Source organism: Equus asinus, chromosome 8 (assembly GCF_041296235.1).
Source record: "Equus asinus isolate D_3611 breed Donkey chromosome 8, EquAss-T2T_v2, whole genome shotgun sequence".
Classification (NCBI taxonomy): Eukaryota; Metazoa; Chordata; class Mammalia; order Perissodactyla; family Equidae; genus Equus; species Equus asinus.
In genome coordinates this window covers 61,600,798-61,618,222 of record NC_091797.1, presented here as the reverse complement: position 1 = coordinate 61,618,222, position 17,425 = coordinate 61,600,798, and the positions used below count along the sequence as shown (strand labels likewise).

General features: G+C 35.5%; 1 protein-coding gene across 2 annotated transcripts in view; it reads right to left on the bottom strand.

Annotated features, from left to right (window-relative positions):
* Nucleotides 1-17,425, bottom strand: part of SSR1 (signal sequence receptor subunit 1) — a 42,799-nt gene that overhangs the window by 14,200 nt on the left and 11,174 nt on the right. Inside the window, exons 5-8 of one of the 2 annotated variants that reach the window (XM_014842680.3) lie at nt 16,284-16,360; nt 15,452-15,530; nt 13,482-13,575; nt 3,265-3,328 (exon numbers count right to left, since the gene is read on the bottom strand). In XM_014842680.3, coding sequence (XP_014698166.2) covers nt 3,265-3,328; nt 13,482-13,575; nt 15,452-15,530; nt 16,284-16,360 — 314 coding nt within the window. Of the gene's footprint in view, nt 1-968; nt 3,329-13,481; nt 13,576-15,451; nt 15,531-16,283; nt 16,361-17,425 lie in introns of those variants that run through there. The other variant, XM_014842681.3, reaches the window with a different exon arrangement.

The following is a 17,425-nucleotide window of genomic DNA, read 5'->3' as shown; positions in this document are numbered from 1 at the left end:
ACAAATACTAATTAGTAAAGTTCCTAAGAGTTCTAAAGAAAGTCTTACTTAGATGTTTGCAAGTCAGTTTTGTTCTTCTCTCCTTATATCCTCTAAGGATGATGTTTGTACATATCAGCTTAACAGCAGAATCGAAATGTTCCACTTATACTACTAACAAGGGTCTTGTTTGTGTGTCACATTGCTCTTCACTAAGCTGGAGATACTAGTTCAAAGAAAAGTAGGATTTTATTTAATAAAATTAGAGCAAGCTTATTGATTGCACAGCTATAAATGATACTGTCCAAAACTGTGGTAGATTACTTCAAGTGTATCTGGGAATGTTTTTGAATTTAAGCTAACATCTAATTTTGGAACTAAAGACTGAAAAATCAAAGATGTAACCTATCAGAATCTTGGTGAGAGATAATGGGTATGGCTGAGTTCGTGGTTTAAAAAAAGATTACGTCACTATTTAAATGCACTAAATCATGTAAATTTTCCTTCATACCAAGGGTATGGATATCACTGTACCATAAAAGATAAATGCTATATGAGAGCCTTGCATATTATGTCATTTATCTAATTATTCTACCTCCAAAATAACACAAGTCATTAAATAAAAGTTTCAGTGTCACAGTACCAACATTTGCGTCTCCCCAACAGAGCCAAAGTACAACTCCAGGCTGATGCACTGCAAATACACCTTTAAGGCAATGGCTTTTTAACATTTTATTTTTTTTAAGATCTAAATTTGCCTTTTCTTCCTATCAAAGTCACTATTTTCTGAAGCTTATTTAAAATTAAAAACTTCACTAAAATCAAGTCCACGCTCCTTTCCTTCTGATTTCTATTTTCCTCAGGCTTCAGCCTTGGCGGTGTCATTTCCCTCGGCCCCCTCCTCGGACACCACGTTAGAGGGCAGGAATAGTCTCAAAGTCACTTACTGTGTAAGACCATGAAATGAATGATGAAGCTGCACAACCAAAGCAAGATCCATGCTTTATGAACACATTATTCTCACACATCTGAGTGACAGGTTGGATATACAAGATTCTCAGCTCATTTTACAGATTCTGAAACCAAGTTGCTCAAAACGTGAATTCTGAAACCATGGTTGGTGTAGCAAATGAATATATCAAAACAAAAACTTCATCCAAATATTTACATTTAAAAAAGACATTTAAAAAATAGGCTACTTATTAAGTGTGCTTGAACAAACCATGTGTGGAATTGAATTCCATTCATTATGGAGTTAGTTTCTGCTAAACACTTACTGATACTATAGAACACCCCTGGCATCTGAGGATTTAAGAGTTTTCAAGTGTTCCGAATCTATGCTAAAAAAATAAAACATGACAAATAAGTTCTGAAGCACTAATCTGAACCTCAGAAGGGGAAGGGGCTGGTATGTAAGGCAAATTACTTAGCAGTCACAAGGACTGGCACCTGTAACTCAGTGTGGCTTTGCCATTACCTAAATATCACCAGGTATTCAATAGAACGCTCTATAGGTCATTTAAATTTCGTAATTACACCTCATTGCATTATGTTCTAGTAGTTTCACAAACTTGGACATTCACAAAAACGTTTGGAATATATTCCTTGAGAAAGTGGACGGTCTCCTATATTACATTAAACAAAAAACCATGCAGTTTCTTAGAGCTCATAGAGCTTTTCCAAAATAAACTACTGATCATACAGCCCAATTAAAAACTCAAACACTTTATATTACAGGTATAGAAAGTTTATAGTTCAGCAATGCCAATATAAATTTGACACCTTAGCCCCTACTTGCAAAGCGATTAACAACTATACAATAACTTCTATTTTATTATCATTGGCTTTGGCTCAGACGTTTAAATACTTAAACAACTTAGAAATATTTTTTGTTTGCCTATGTTTTGCTCTGCTGTTTTTGTGTGAGCATGGGTACGGGTGGGGTAAATTATAATGAAGACGGGTCAGTTCATTATAATGAAGACAGATCAGGAATTAAACAGCCACTTAAATTTCATTTACCCTTTCCTTACAAAATATATATGGGAGAATATGGCTTAAAGACAGACGGGAAAAGCCTCTTATCTGTTCACACTATTTTACTTCACCCTTCATCCAGTATGACAATAATGCCAAACTTAATTTACTACCTAGGGCCACAGTAACTCTCTAAGACAATTCTATGAAGTCCAATTTAATTTTGGTTCTGACGGCTTAACTGCTTAAAATTTTGGAAGTCTTCAGATTAACTTTAAAAAGGTTATATAACAATCAAAAATCCCCAAAAGATGAGATTAAAAAAACTGGTTAACCATTTAAAAAATACCCAACTCTCTTTGTTTTTTCTTTTACAGGTTAGGATCAGTTGGAGTCTCTCTCTCTCTTTATAAATTTACCTTCGGCTCAGTCTGTGACCAAAGCAACTTCTCTTAAGCAAGATGCTTCTATCTACTAAGGAGAGAAAAATGATCTCTTAAAACAAAAAAAAACTCAGTGGGTCTAAAATCATTCCAGAGCTATCCTTCAGGTCAGAAACAGAGCAATGATGGACAAAACAACTCAGTTTCCATAAATGTACCATTTTCTTTACGATAAAGAGTGGGATTGGTTTTATACAACAAGATCAGCAGAATTTTCATGTTTCACAATTTTGTTGCTCAAGAGATCCCCAAATTCCTTGAACTCATCTGGGAAGTTTTCTGAAGGTGCGCATCACAGTAAACAGCAGCAAGATACCAAAACAATTCTATTGCTAAAAAGCAGCTGTTCCAGCTTGTGCCTTTAGAATACTACTTGTAAAACAGCAACAATAACAACAAAATGCTAATTTGTGCCATCAATTGGGATTTGAGCTATTCTAAGAAACAAATTGTTTTCTTTAAAACAGTTCAAGGCAGGACATCTATATTCTATCGGGCAAATACTGCGTTTTGGGGGAAAATATAAAAATGTCAAAAAGGAAGAGACAATTGCATCATATTTAGTATTCTAAAGGCATGTTTCAGGTAGTTCAACAATGATTCCGGTAAGACCAACTGCTCACATACATACACACGCACACACAGATTTTAATGGTTTAAAAAAAAACCAAATTTGTTACTTTAGAAAAACGAATGCAGTGCATTTTCAGCAATATTATCATCACAGACTCTGATTGCTCAGTCCACACATAAGGAGTAGTTGCCTTCTATGGTGATATGGCTTCTCTGCACTAATTCCCATCAGGCCGAAAAACATTAGGGCAGGTTAAGTAAAGACTGAATTGTTGCACAAAGGAACATTTACTCATCAGATCCCACTGATCGCTTCTGTGCCCGTTTCCTGGGCAACCTTCTTGGTGAAGCTTTATCTGGAAGAAAAGAGAAAGTTTTAACTTGCCTGACTATTATGAGTGCGTTGGATTCAAAAGACATTTAAAAAGCATTTTCCTTCAACTTTACCATTAAATTCAAAAAAATGAACACAAATGCAAGGATACTATCTAATAATAAATGCCTCTTATCTAATTTAGGTTTTTAAACTAAGCTTTAAAATAATCCTTCAAGAGGTAACGGAATTAAAACGAAACTTTTTGCCATTAGGGTGAGAAAAGATCTAATCATGATTACTGTAATGTTGAAGCCACCCTGCAAAATTTTGAATGTACAACTTAACATGTTTATACATGCATAAGTAAACACTTTAGCAATAGTGTAAAAGATATGAAATTTGCAACTCAGACAAATTTATATTGGTTACAAATTAAAGACAGTATTTACAAATGCAACCATGCATTTGGCAAATTTTGGCAATTTCATAAATTTACCTGGAAGAAGCAGCAGGATAAAGGAAATTACATAGTATATCAATATTAAAACTATCTTACGCACATAAGCATTATCTTTTTTTTTCTCTTTATCTTTTATGTTAGATTCTTAGTGGGGTCTATTAAATAAAAAATAAATTGGTGATGAGTTTCTTCTACTTCCACTCAGTAAGAAGAGTCATCTCTAAGCTTCTTTGAAAAGGGAAGGGCTGTCTTCTCTCTGACCATTGTCTTTTTCTTATTTTCTAGGAGCATTTTACATATTAGGAAGATAAGCTCTTTGTGGAGTAAGTTAAAAACTCTATTTTTCCCATTAAAAAAAAGTGAAGGGCTGGAAAAAGATGTTTTCAACAAAGTATGGGGTTCACTTGTAAGCATTTCATTAACAGGTATGAAAAAATCTGTCTAAAAGAGCTTAATTTTTACTTTCCAAAATTACTAGACCATACCTATATTTAAGAAATATATAAGTAAATGTTTGTCAAGAATATTTAGAAGCTAAGAATTCTTTTAAAAGAATCTGCTTAAGAGTTAATGACTGAAATATTACGACTGAGTCTACATATCACATGAAAATTGACCTCGTGCTACTTTATTAAACAGCTTAGTAATGATGTGTGTCCAAAACTGAGCACAGAAGCATTTTTCTGATGAAGAAAGACTACAACTTTCATCAGATTTTCAAAAAGGTTAGATTAAGTACTGCTTTTACATAGTTGACCAATTTCTAAATAATTTTTTTAAAATAAACAATATGCTTAATATACTGATGATTCAAAAAGTACTTTGGAATCTAATAGGCTTTTATGTGAACACAGCTGTTACTATGCAGATGTGAAGTGGAGATTATTGATTTCCAACAATTTCAACCTGCTGAAGCAGGATTTTAAATATAGGAATACATGGAAAAGAGCCTTAGAGGACCTGTGATGCCTGTTTCAACACACAAGAATCTGACCCTGTCAGTAGGGCAGCCAATTCAGTTTACCTTAACAATGAGTCTAAAAAGCTTCATTACCTGTCTGTCTAGCACATCAACGTTAAGAAGCACACAAATGAGAAACAGAGTCGGAGAATATTGTGGAGTCATGGAGCTTTTGGGAAAGTGGCTCCATATACCTCGATAACCCAGAAAGCGCCATTTCATTTCAGCAAAGAACAGTAACTGAGATGTATACTAATGCTCTTCACCATCAAGAAAAACCCAATCTCCCACTTACCACCCTTCTCAAAACCCTAAAAAAACTTAAAAAAACACCTAAAAAAATCCAATAAATTATTTAAGGTCAAAATGTTTTAGCTTTCTTGCATGTAGAAAATACAACATGAAAAAAGAAATCACTTAAGTGAAAAAACATTTAAGCATGATGTTTAAGGATGTTGAACAAATGAGGGAGATCTGAAAATGCCTATACTGCTCATTTAAAAGAAAGATGTTAAAGAAATTTATCTAATTGTAGTAAAATCATTAACTGTCTGCAACTTTTTTTCATTTTTAGAAGACGAAGGAAAAATGTTAACAGCAACTTTAGCCAGTCCCTGTTCCCTTTCTCGGACTGTATAATCTGTCTAATTTTCTATCTTACTTAGGGAGAGTAGTACTACATACATAGCTTTCAGAGGGATTTTTTTTTTATTAATGAGCTATAAGTCAAAAGTTTTCTTATGGATCCCTGAGTGAACAAGAAAAGTCAAATTATATAAAAGATTTCATTCTTATAGTTTCTGACTAAGGTTTTCCTATGTATACACTTAAAAAACTAGTAATTAAGCAAAGATCCTATAATTTTCTATCAAAATTAGCTAGTCAGGGGGCTGGCTCTGTGGCCGAGTGGTTAAGTTCGCGCGCTCTGCTGCGGCGGCCCAGGGTACGGATCCTGGGCGCGGACATGGCACCGCTCGTCAGGCCACGTTGAGGCGGCGTCCCACATCCCACAACTAGAAGGACCTGCAACTAACATACACAACTGTGTACAGGGAGGTTTGGGGAGATAAAGCAGAAAAAAAAAAAAAAAAAAGATTGGCAACAGTTGTTAGCCCAGGTGCCAATCTTTAAAAGAAAAAAATATCAGCTAGTCCATCAATTATAGTTAAAAAGACATCAGGGAAGCAAGTGCCCTAATCTGAAATGCAAAACTTATCAGGAAAACTTACTACTAATGGGTTCACATTGTTTCAAATTATTCCTCCTTCCCGTACATTCTCATGAGACAGGGATGAGAAAAAGCTCTTGCCAAATTAAGTAAGTATCAGCCTCTTAAATATCCTAGTCCTCAACACCATTCCTCTCCAAAGGGAATTCCTCAAAGCTGGAGGACCTTCCACTTCCATGTACACCTCCTGTTCCACAATCTTCAAAACTTCTCTTGGGTTTTCTCCATTCTGTCTTCAAATACACAAGGCACATGTCCCTATCTTTGAAAGAAATGGCTATTTTTTCCTTAATTATCTGCAATTTGGCTCAACCTCTTTACTCTAAGAAAATCATGTTCTAAGACAGTGGTTCTGTGTGTCTGGATCAGCAGCCTTAAAATCGCCTGAGAACTGAGATATGCAAATTCTTGGGTCTCACCCCAGACCAATTCAACTAGAAACTGTAGGGGTGGGGCCCAGCAAGCTTAATGGGCAGTCCAGGTGATTCTGATGAAAGCTAAAGTCTGAGAACTCCGGCTCTGAGGAATCAAGACTTTAGAGAAAAAAAAGAAAGACAAGCATACAAAATTAAGTAAAAATATTGTTAAAATTAAACTGAAAATATCAAAAGGATTTCATGATTTGAAAAAATGCATATATTCTAGCTTAGTAGTTCACAGAATGGGCCTACAATGTCACTCGGTATCAATGACATCCCTAAAGTCTAGCCAAAACTGTAACAATGTTTGAGCATCAAAAAGACTAAGTTACTTCTGCGTGGCAAAAGAAACCACCGACAAAACAAAGAGACAACCTACCAATTGGGAGAAGATATTTGCAAATCATATATCCGATAAGGGGTTAATATCCAAAATATAAAAAGAACTCAAGCAAACCACCCAATTAAAAAATGGGCATAAGATTTGAACATTTTTCCAAAGAAGATAAAAAGACGGCCAACACACACATGAATACATGTTCAACATCACTAATTATTAGGGAAATGCAAATCGAAACCACAAGATACCACCTCATGCCCGTAAGAATGGCTAATATTAAAAAGACAAGAAACAAGTGTTGGAGAAGATGTGGAGAAAAGTGAACCCTCATAACACTCTTGGTGGGAATGTAAAACAGTGCAGCCACTATGGAAAACAGTATGGAGATTCCTCAAAAAAGTAAAAATGTGATCCAGGTATTCCACTTCTGGGTATTATCCAAAGAACATGAAAACATTAATTTGAAAAGATACATGCACTTACATGTTCATTGCAGCATTAGTCACAATAGCCAAGACTCGGAAACAACCTAAGTGCTCATCAACAAATGAATGGATAAAGATGATGTGGTATATGTATATATAATGGAACACTACTCAGCCATAAAAAAAAAAGGGGATGAAATCTTGCCATCTGTGGCAACATGGATGGACCTTGTGGGTATTATCCTAAGCAAAATAAGTCAGACAGAGAAAGTCAAATACCATATGATTTCACTTACGTGAAAGATAAAAAACACACACAGAGATAAAGAGAATAGATTGGTGGTTACCAGAGAGGAAGGGAGTGGGAGGAGAGCAAAAGGGCATGTGTGTACGGTGACGGATGGGAACTAGACTTTTGCTGGAGAACACGATGTAGTGTACACAGAAGTCAAAACATAATGATGTACATCTGAAAATTATATAATGTTATAAACCAACGTTACTTCCAAAAAAGTTAACTGAAATACAATGATTCTATGAAAATCCGAGTTTACGATAAATAACAAAGGAGAAAATTAGGAAAAAACTCATTTGTCACCATTTGGGTGGTTTCTAGACTCTTTACTTTGAAAACTGGAAAACAAAGGAAAGAATTAAGCATTTATCCTGTTTTTTCAGTAGGAGCTGTCTTTTAGGGTAACCAAAAAGCCCCAGCTGATGAGGGAAAGCTCTACTTTACAAAAGAATGGCAATTAGTAAAAATGGAAGAAATTTCAATAGAAACTCATCACTTACAAGCTCTGAAACATTACCAATTCATGCAAGGATTATCAACTGGTGAGTCGCTTAGAGAACTGGATATACCACACAGATAATTTCTAAGTTGCAAGCAGAAAGACCTAACCCTTCCTGGTTACATGGAAAGATCATACGGCTACCACCCTAATCAAGCACTCGATTTAACAGCACTAAGATGGGACAATCAGATGTTGCTTCTTGATGTGATACAGGAAGAAGCACTCATGAGCTACAATGCATGCTATTATCCAAAAACTAACAACTTAAATCTAATCAAGCCTACAGCTTTACATCTTCCAGGTTAAATAAATTATAACTAAAGGACACCAGGACAAAACAATCAGACAAATTTGGAGGAGGGACTTTTTAGAGCCTTATCACTCGGTGTGATCAATGGGTGGGCAGCACTGGCATCACCTGGGAGCTTGTTAGAAACGCCTGATGCTTCGGCCCCACCCTAGAGCGACTGAATCGGAACCTGCATCATAACAAGATTTGCAAGTGATTTGTATACAAAATTTGAGAAACCCTTTTCTAGAGGACAGGTAGCCAATCTCTTGAGTTGTTGTAAATTAAAAGGGACTTAAAAGGATATAACAACCAGATGCAATGCATCAACTTATGTTGGGGGGAAAAAAAGCTATAAAAGATATTTTTGAAACAAGTGGAGAAATTTCAACATAGATTGGTTAAAGATTTTTATTTTTCCTTTTTCTCCCCAAAGACCCCCAGTACATAGTTGTATACTTTTTTAGTTGTGAGTCCTTCTAGTTGTGGCATGTGGGATGCTGCCCCATCATGGCCTGATGAGTGAGCAGTGCCATGTCCGTGCCCAGGATCAGAACCCGCAAAACCCTGGGCCGCCGAAGCAGAGCGCACAAACTTAACCACTGGGCCACGGGGCCGGCCCCCTGGTTATTAATATAATTAATAATCCTTTAAATGTGATAATGTTATTTGTCAGGAAAATGTTTCTTTGCAAACAGAAATGTTTTAGAGGTAGTGTGTCATCATCATATTTGTAACTTTAAAATATCTCAGTATTAAAAAAGCAAGTTAAAAAAGGTGACTTTTGTTTAGGAAAAAAAGAAATCTATACTCTAAAAGAGCAAGTTAAGAGTAGCTGGGAAAAAACACGATTATCTTTTCAGAGGCTTCTTTCTCCTTAACCTCTAAGCGCCTGACTTCTAAACAAGTCTTTTTTTTTTTTCTTTTGAGGAAGATTAGCCCTGAGCTAACGACTGCCAATCCTCCTCTTTTTGCTGAGGAAGACTGGCCCCGAGCTAACAATCATGCCCATCTTCCTCTACTTTATATGTGGGATGCCTACCACAGCATGGCTTTTGCCAAGCAGTGCCATGTCCGCACTCAGGATCTGAACTGGCAAACCCCGGGCTGCCGAGAAGCAGAACATGAGAACTTAACCACTGCGCCACTGGGCCAGCCCAGCCCCTGACTTCTGAAATGCTCTCAGGACTCCTTTGATTTCACAGGATTAGGCTCTGTCTAGGGCTCCCAGGCTCCCAGGGTTTTGCTAAAAGTCATAATAGTGAGAAAGGAGTATGGTTATGCGCCAGTGTGTTATGTGTCTTCCAGATATTTTCAAATTCCAAAACTAATTAACAAATAAGATGCCTCTCAACGATAAGCTTAGGGGACACAAAGGATCAAAATCTCTTGAATTTGATAAAAAGTTTATCACCTTAATTGGGTAATTGGATTAGCTCAATGCCGTTTAGGAGTTCCATTGTTTATGAAGTTTTTTCAAAACAAAGGATTTCATTTAAAATGGGAAAAGATAAGGAATAATAAAAGTGTCTTTGGTGGTACCGGCATGGTCCTAAAACAAACTCAGGCTGAACAATCAGATTTTGAGCAAGATAAGCAAGTATTGTTAAAAAATATTCAGTGACTTTAACTCTATCTATCTTTGAATATTAAGTGTCACTGGGAAAAATAAATGGGCTTTAGAATGCGGACAAAGCTAGTTGTGAATCTTGGCAAGTTACTTTTTCTTAAGAGCAATTTCACATCAGTAAATACAGAGATAGCAGCTAACCTTACAGAGTGAATGCCCAGTACATAGAAGGTACCCAACATAAGTTAAATTTTCCTTCAACAAGGTCTCCCCTGACTCTAATATGGTCCCTTTACCTAACTTATGTTATCCATATTACGCATTCTACCACATAATCACATACTATCTCTGACTATTCAAATATTTCATGGGGCCGGCCCTGTGGCCTAGCTGTTAAGTTCTCACACTCCACTTCTGTGGCCCAGGGTTTCACTGGTTCAGATCCTGGGAGCCGACATGGCACCGCTCATGAGGCCACGCTGAGGCGGCATCCCACATGCCACAACTAGAAGGACCCACAACTAAAATATACAACTATGTACTGGGAGGGATTTGGGGAGAAAAAACAGGAAAAAAAAGAAGAAGAAGAAGAACACTGGCAACAGTTGTTGGCTCAGGTACCAATCTAAAAAAAAAAAATTTCATATATGCGCCTTATTTTCCTCAAGTAGAAACGTAAATTCTTAAAAGTAATATTCTTAACTTTCAAATAAATCACTCAGAACCTAGTTAGTACTGTAACATAGCAGATACTGAATATTTGCCAATTGAAAATACAATTATAGATGATTTAAATTTTGCTCTATAACTGTAATAATTCTCAGCTTTTTATTTCATGAACAGGGAGAAAGATACTATGAAACCAAACTCTCAATCTATTTGACATGTAAAATTTCTTTGAAGAAATGGTCCCATAACTGTCACAGTGACTTTAGTTTTTAATTATAATTTTTAATGTTTTTCAAAAGTAGTTTCAGCTAATTCTGTGTAAGATATTTAAAATACAACTATATTTAAAGAACTTGTATTTAAACATACCACAGACTTCATAAGTAATTCTGATGCATCGTAGAGAGGCCATGGTCTAACACTTCACCCCAATTCTCTTTTTTGCTACACTGAATGTCAGGATGATATAGGAAGTTTTTCCTTACAAAGAAAGATTTATTCCCATAACCTCAGCTACCACCTATGCTATATGTCCCAATGATTTCAAAGCTCTATTCACTTGTGCTCTCAACAACTTTCAAACGTTCACCGGACATCCCTATCTGGGAGCTCCATGGGCTCCTCACATGCAACAATCCAAACTCATCTCTCCTCACACAGGTGCACTCATCTTCCCATATTCCCTAATATTAACGAGATCACCTTCCATCCAGCTGCCTAAGCGCAGAACACTCTTTCACTTTCCCTCATTAAAACATCCAAGAAGCCCACTCTGCTCCACTTCTGAAACATCTTTCTACTCCCTTTTACACCCATCACTACTGCCTGAGCCCCCTAAGGATTTCTCATATGTTTTTCTGAAATTATCTAACTGTTATCCCTGTTTCCAGTAGCTCCTCCTTGCTAACCATCCTCCACAAGGCTTTCACCATATAAAACGTAAATTTGTTATTTCTCTACTTTAAAGTATGCCTTTTACCTAGAAGGAAAGTCAAAAGTCCTTAGCATAGCATACAAACCTGGAAGAGGCCGCCTCATCCAACTTTTCAAGACTCTGGTCAAATATCAACTCCTGTGAATGCTTTCCCTACTCCCCTAGAGGGGGAAGGCCCTCCTATGCTCTTATTACTCTGAACACACTTTGAATAAACCACCTACCACACTGTAATTGTGTTTCAATAGAGAGAGCTCACTGAAAGGAATAAGGAAAACAATTTGTAAACCCAGAAAGGACTTGAACAGCCAACTCACAGGAAAAGAAATACTAAGCAGCCAATAAACACGTGTGTAAAGAAGCCAAACCTCACTCTTAACTGTAAATGAAAAACAATGAGATACCACTTTGTATCATATTGACAGATTAAAACATTTGACAATATTTAATACTTCAGAATGATTAGTGAGAGCAGAGGAGAAAAAGGCAATATTGTACACTGATGAGGACATAAACTGGCATTATCTTCTGGGAGGGAAATGGGACACTTTCCATAAAAATTAAAATGTACATAATCTTAGACCTAGCCATTCTACTTTTTAAGAATTTATGCCAGGTGGTGGGTGGGCAAAATGGGTGAAGGGGGTCAAAAGGTACAAACTTCCCGTTATAAAATCAGTCAGTCATGGGGAAGTAATATACAGCTTGGTGACTATAGTTAATAATACTACATAGTATTGTATATTTGAAAGTTGCTAAGGAGTAGATCTTAAAAGTTCTAATCACAAGAAAAAAAAATTGTGTAGCTATGTGTCACGATGGATGTTAACTACACTTACTGTGGTGACCATTTAACAATATATACAAATACTGAATCATTCTGTTGTACAACTGAAACTAATATTATGTTAGTTACATCTCAATTTTTTTAAATCTCATAAATTTAAATAAGAATATTAAGTTTTTAAAAAATTTCTAATAAATGCTTACACACGAGCACTTAGTATTATCTGATAACTATGCTTCACTCCCCTTTACAATATACTACTTTAGGTAGCATGGTGAGCGTTTAACTGCACAAACTCATTTAAATCCTGGCTCCACCTCTTACTATTATCTAAGTTTCCTCAGTAGTTTTAATTGTAAGAGTTTAAAACTGGAAATAACACTCTTCAATTCAAAACAGGTTTAATCTATCGTGACAGACACCTTCATAAAAAAGATTACTATCTAATTATTAAAAACACTGAAGCAAATTTATTAAGTAACTATCTCAAAAAGATATGCAAAGTGTGAAAACTCAGGCTGTAGAAAGTGTGTGCAGCATGATATTTGCGTAAAACACATGGAAACAATAGACATATATGCTGATAAATATATTGAAAATACTTAGAATAACACATAAACACCAAATATTGATGGGGAATGGGATTAGTGGAGCCAAAAGGTAATCTCAGTTTTTCACTTTTGTACTATATTTTTTCTTACAATGAGGCCTCACTGCTTTTATAATAAATGCTTTTTAAAAGTCCATTTAAAATTGGAGAAAAAACATCCTATACTCTTTTAGAAAGATTAGTATTCTAACTGACTGCATATGTAATAAAATTGAAATATACCTGTTAGGTAAACTACCAGGAAGTATTTTCCATTTCTTCTCTCAAACTATACTGGGTAGTTTTTCTAACAAACACAGTCCTAGAAGACTGTTCCATTACTCATTAAACTGACCGTAAAGTATTCATGTGCTATACAAGAGCCCCCAATACCACAGCAAATGCCACGAAAAAAGTTAATCACCTCACCTCTTCTACTCTGCACTGAAGCAAAAGGAAAGAAAAGAGACAGGAGAAAGATTAGGAATATAGAGAATTTACATATTTATATAAAACTGTAGATCTGGACGTTTCTAAATTAAAGCATAAATACACCACATAAAAGAAAATTTTAAAGCCTTCATTAATCAATTATACTAGGTTGTACACAAATAAAAGATGAATGCTAAATAGCATTGACCAAGCACTTTTGCTAAATCTAAGATATTTAATTTAATTTCCTTTTAAGAGAAAAGGTTCCCAGCCAAGTTCATAAAAGTACTTACTGATCTGATTCAAAGTTTCCTGAGGAATCCAACTCATATCAACATCATTCTGACTTGCTGTACCCATCTCTACTTTCTGTATGGGTCTCTTGCGCTGAGAATATAAAACATTACTTTAAAGGAGTTCCATTATATTGTTTACTATACTTTTAAAAAGATCTATCAAGCTACTTAAGTTAAATATCTTAATAGACAAAGGTGTTTTTTCTTTTAAAACATACTCTTACTTAAGAATTTTATTAATGAGAAAGGAAAATCATGTCCAGCACCAATTATAAAGAATAAATAACAAGGAATAAACTTTCACAACAATTATTTATTTTCAGGCTTTAAAGACATTTTCCTCTGCTATAAAGCTTCATATGTTACTATACAATTGGTGGACCAAGGAAGAATTTCTAATTATACAATGATTTTCTTTTCCTTTGGGAATCAAATCTTAAAGAATAAATTTATTTCTATATTCAACAAAAATTCAGGAAAGTTACTGAAATGCTGCATGCCAACAGATTTCTACATTGTTAGCTAAATACACTTAAACAGTTGGCACAGACAGAACAAGAACATAAAATCTCATTTAAGCTAACAATCTCAAACTTTGTCCCTAGAGCAGTATTTGCAGCAAAACTGCTAGAAAATAAGAAAGCGATTCAATCCCATTCTCTAGCCTTGCTCTTAAAAACAAAAACTAATTATTTACTATGAAACAGAGTGTTAATTATACAGTCCAAACACTGATTCTGAACACACAGAAAGGTAACTAAAAAATGGCCTACGCATACGGGAAAAAAAATTTGGAGATGCCATTATACACAGTGTAGGCAAAAATGCTATTATAATAATGAGGCAAAGTGAGTTATGGAAATTAAATTTAAGCATTAAGTATTTCTTTTTTAAAGAGCAAGTACTTACTAATAACATTTATTGCTAATTTTACCATAGACTTTTTTTTTAAAGTTTGGGGTTTTTTTGAGGAAGATTAGCCCTGAGCTAACATCTGCTGCCAAGCCTTCTCTTTTCTTTTTTTTTTTGTTTTTCTTGCTGAGGAAGACTGGCCCTGAGCTAACATTCGTGCCCATCTTCCTCTACTTTATATGTGGGACACCTGCCACAGCATGGCTCGCCAATGCCAGGATACGAACTGGCAAACCCCGGGCTGCCAAAGTGGAATGTGCAAACTTAACCGCTGTGCCACCAGGCTGGCCCATTAATATAGATTTGACTGCCTGAATTAATGCTTAATAGAGAGTCACCAAAATGTCTAGCACTTGTTTAGGGTCTGGTTGATATATATATTTGACACAAATCATGTTATACTTTCCATTGAGAGGGGTAGTATGAGTTGTTTTGTTTTCTGGGGTTTTTTGCAGGGTCGGGGAGAAGAGGGAGATGAAGACATGGTGGTGAAATTAGCCACCACGTCAAGAGAGAGAAACCATGAAGACGGGGTGCTTCAGTGTGGCCACCTTACGGCCCTAACAAGAAAACACAAGTTTGACTGACAGAACAAATACAGCCAAATTCATTCCTTCTTTTTCAAATAAAGACTCATTTAATTGCTAATTATGCATTATCCCTACAATTAAGAGTATAAACACAAATGTAAAAGCTGCACTGCTTACAGATAAAATAACATCCATGAAAAAGTGTAGTAAACAATGAAATCTTATGTCTGAGTTTAAGGAATAAGAATTCCAGCATAATTTAGAATTCCAATAACAATAAGGTAAAGATCAGTCTGGAGGGTGCAAAGGGCATTAATTGCACATGTGTATAAAAGTCTAAACAAGTCCAAGCCAAATATCCAAGGTCTCACCTTCGGGTTTTATTTTAAAAAGGTACAACAAACCTGTAAATTTACAAACTCAGGGTGAAAGTAAGAAGCCACAAATAACTAGATTATACTTAATTTTGACGACACTGTAACAACTTTTCAACTATGGCTATAAGAGTTGTTCATCCGTAATTACCTTTCTAGATTCTAGGAGTTGATGAAGGCCAACAACCACCAAGAGCCCAAGACCAGCAAGGAACATATACATAAAGATTCTGATATAAAAGAAGAAAACAGAAACTGGCTTTAATTCATAAGAAATACCACAGCTAATTAAAACTGTAACTCTGCTTTACCTCATAAGAAACACCACAGCTAGTTACAACTATAATTCTAACACAATATAAGCTTTCCAAATAACTTCTTGGGAAAAGGAATAAAATTTTTTAAATTCAACTTAGATCTAGGTAATAAGTTCATAAATTTACTTTATCTCTAAGAACAATTAGTCAACAAAAAAAGCAATTATATGATCTAAAGTGAAAAAAATTACTTTATAATTGCATTAGGTTTTGTCTCCCTCAAATATTAGATTATTTTGCAGTTTGATTTAAAAATAACTTTTGGTGAATTACACATAATTATACAGTATGAAATGATTCATCATCCACAAAGAACACATTTCAAGATACAATCTTATGCTTTACGTTTTCAATCGCAATTTTAGAGGTATGCAACTTAGATAAGGCTTATGATCAGTTTAAGAGCACAGGGTGGAAAAGAATTTAAAAGAGGGGAAAGATGGAAAGCCAACCATCTTTTTAAAAATTTTTTTTTCATTTTCAACTATCTTTTCTAACTTGGCATTAACAATTTTAAGAATCATCTAAAGTATGGATTTATGTAGTGAGGATTTCACCAAATATATAGTTTACTCCATTTTCACCACTTAAAAATATGTTGATAGAAGCAAGCCTTCCAGTCCCACCTAATGAGATCAAGATCTACATATTTCTACTTTTACTTACGTTTCTCCATCTAACCCATCCTCTCTTTCAATAATTGTAACTGTTTGATTGAAGACAGCATCTTGGAATACATTGCCCTGTTTTGAAAAAAAAACCAAAACAAAAATCTGAAATGCATTGAAAGAATGAAAGTTTATAAGATTTCTTAAAACCATTACCCTAACAGATATGCTACAGCCTTCTTATCACTTAGAAGGTCAGTAAGACTCAACAAAATCATACATAATTGCCCTAATTCAATGTCAGGGATTCAACATCATGATGTTACTTTCTCCTACAAAATAAAAAATGCCTCCAACTTTGCATTTGTCCCCCAATTTCTTTGGGGGGAGGAGGAGAAAAGTATGAGGAACCAGGTAAGTAAAAAAAAAAAAAACAAGATAAAACTGTGCACAAACAAAGCCCACAGAACACTCTTACACTAGAAGCCCTAGCTTCTGTTGTCTGTAGTCCGCCAAAACAAAGAGCAAAAAATGCACAACAATAGCTGCAACAGAAGATCATTTTAAGAACTAGACTTGAACAAAAGTCAAATTCAAATTGATAATGGGGGCCAGCCCAGTGGCGCAGTGGTTAATTCTACAGGTTCCACTTCCTGGAGGCCCAGGGTTCACCGGTTCGGATCCTGGGTGTGGACGTAGCACCGCTTGGCAAGCCACGCTGTGGTGGGCGTCCCACATATAAAGTTGAGGAAGATGGACATGGATGTTAGCTCAAGGCCAGTCTTCCTCAGCAAAAAAAGGAGGATTGGCAGAAGTTAGCTCAGGGCTAATCTTCCTGGCAGGGGGGAACTGACAATAGATTGGAAATCAGTATCTTTATAATAAATGGGTTGGTGATGTTCAGTATCAAAATATTTTTCTGTTGTGGTCTTGAAACAGTTCTGTCAGTTCAGCACAATTTCAGTTTTCAAATGCCCCAGAATCACTGAGACAATACACAGAGAGCTGTTTTCAGTGCTTGATGCTTCACACAAAGGTAGCAGTACTTTTTCAAAACTGTCACTTATTGCTAAACTGTAACTATTTAAGTTTTACTTCAAGATCTTTCAATTTGTGTTCTTCTATTGATAATTCTAATAATCAGAACACACTGATGAAACTAACATTCAAAATGAGATGAACTACATATATGCCTGTTGG